Source organism: Pinus tabuliformis, chromosome 3_1 (assembly GCF_031772625.1).
Source record: "Pinus tabuliformis cultivar Carrire ecotype Pingquan chromosome 3_1, CPIR1, whole genome shotgun sequence".
NCBI lineage: Eukaryota > Viridiplantae > Streptophyta > Pinopsida > Pinales > Pinaceae > Pinus > Pinus tabuliformis.
Window position 1 is genome coordinate 478,596,787 of NC_142301.1, and position 1,716 is coordinate 478,598,502.

Sequence of the window (1,716 nt, forward strand, 5' to 3'; positions counted from 1 at the left end):
ACTAAATTTTAACTTATAGTATAAAGTATACCTAATTGCATTATTACATTAATGCTTCCCAAATAAACAAGTAGATTTAACGCAACCTCCTTTGTTTTACTCTATTTTGCTGTGCGTAAAATTTATGTTTTAATTAATTAACTGTGTGATATCTTGACACCAAACTACAATACTTGTAGCAACTGAAGTCCACTTTTCCTACTTTGTCGCAGCCTATTTATGAGCTCTTTAACCCACAAAATTTTTCTAACACATCGAACAATTGATATTCAATTTTTTGTGCCCCTCCATAAGGAGCGCAGACCCTATCGCTCCAGGGCCAGCCGGCGTCGGAACCCAAGGCCCTTCGTTACTAAAAGGTGGCTCGGTGCAATGCGCGGTCAGCTTACGAGCTCCCGTGCTTTTCCCGAATTCTTACACGGGCTGAAAAATCATTGTGTTCCCAAGCCGTTCTCCGACGTCTCCGGGTATTACGACAAACTCTATAATTTCATGTGGACGAATGCGAGTTCCGCGCTGGATTTGGGTGAAAAACAATTCGGACTAAACAGAGAAGAGGCCTGCGTCAATCTGCTAATATCCATCTGTGGGAATGCTTTGCAATCAATGTCCATTATGTTGAACTGTATCGTCAAATATATTGCCGACGCTGGCGGCCAAGTGCAAAGAGATTTGGCTGAAGACGTCCGCGGAGCCGTTCAAACACACGGGGACATCAAGGGCAGGGCTCTGGCGAACATGGTGTTGGTCCGGTCCAGTGTCTACGAAATGCCGAGGTTGGAACAGCCTGCGGCTTGGCAGTACGCGAGAGCCAAAGAGGATTTCCTGGTCGAATCCCAAGACGGGCTCTATGCGGTGAAGAAGGGTGAGATGCTCTGAGGGTACCAGCCATTTACCACAAGGGATCCGAAAATATTCGATAGCGCAGAGAAGCTGAAGCATCTGCGAAGCAGGAGAGAAGCTGAAGCATCTGCTGTGGTTCAACGGCCGGAAAACTGATGAAACATCGGCTCATAACAAGCAGTGTGCAGCAAAAGGCGTCGTGGTTTTTATGGCTCAGCTTTTTCTGGCGCTTCTTCTTGCTCTCCGATTCCTTTACCTTGAAGCAGTCCACTTCCGGCGTCGAATTTACTAAGCTTATCAAGGCTACTGTGTGAGAGACCATCGGGGCTGCGTTAGTAACTGGTTATTTACTAATGTCCGAGTTAATACGTGTAAACATTTCGAACTCGGATCCCATCCAATGATCAAATTTCAAGGGCTCGATTTCAATGAGAAGAATATATATTGATGCCGATTTTATATTCTGAAAAGCTTAAGAAAAATGGAATTTCAAATATTATTTGTAAATTTTATTTCAAATCAAATTTATTTTTATTAAATAATTTAAAATAAATTCCTAAAATTTGTATACATATTTTTTATTTTACAAGTGTTTAACGTGGATGGTATGATTTTGTTAATACAACACTGAAACGAAGAAAAAAGTTGGTTGTAGTCTTTAAATTAATGAAGTCACTCACTAAGTGGTATTTTATGTAAAACATAATTAAAGTATAAGGAAATGTTATTTAGAATTTGTTTTTAGAGTACAAGAAAGAAAGCTGGGATTTGGTTTAGGTTAAGATAATTGTAAAAGCAAAATTTATTTAAAAAATAAATTTATTAAAATTGTCTTATTAGATTTTTTTAGTAAAAGTAAAAGTAATTTAAAAA

At 39.2% G+C, this 1,716-nt stretch overlaps 1 protein-coding gene across 1 annotated transcript; it reads left to right on the forward strand.

Moving 5' to 3' along the window:
- The first annotated feature begins 372 nt into the window (after positions 1-372).
- Positions 373-879, forward strand: LOC149187865 (allene oxide synthase 1, chloroplastic-like). The gene has a single exon (XM_089409801.1). It carries the CDS (start codon positions 373-375, stop codon positions 877-879), a length of 507 nt encoding a protein of 168 aa, XP_089265927.1.
- The last annotated feature ends 837 nt before the right edge of the window (positions 880-1,716 follow it).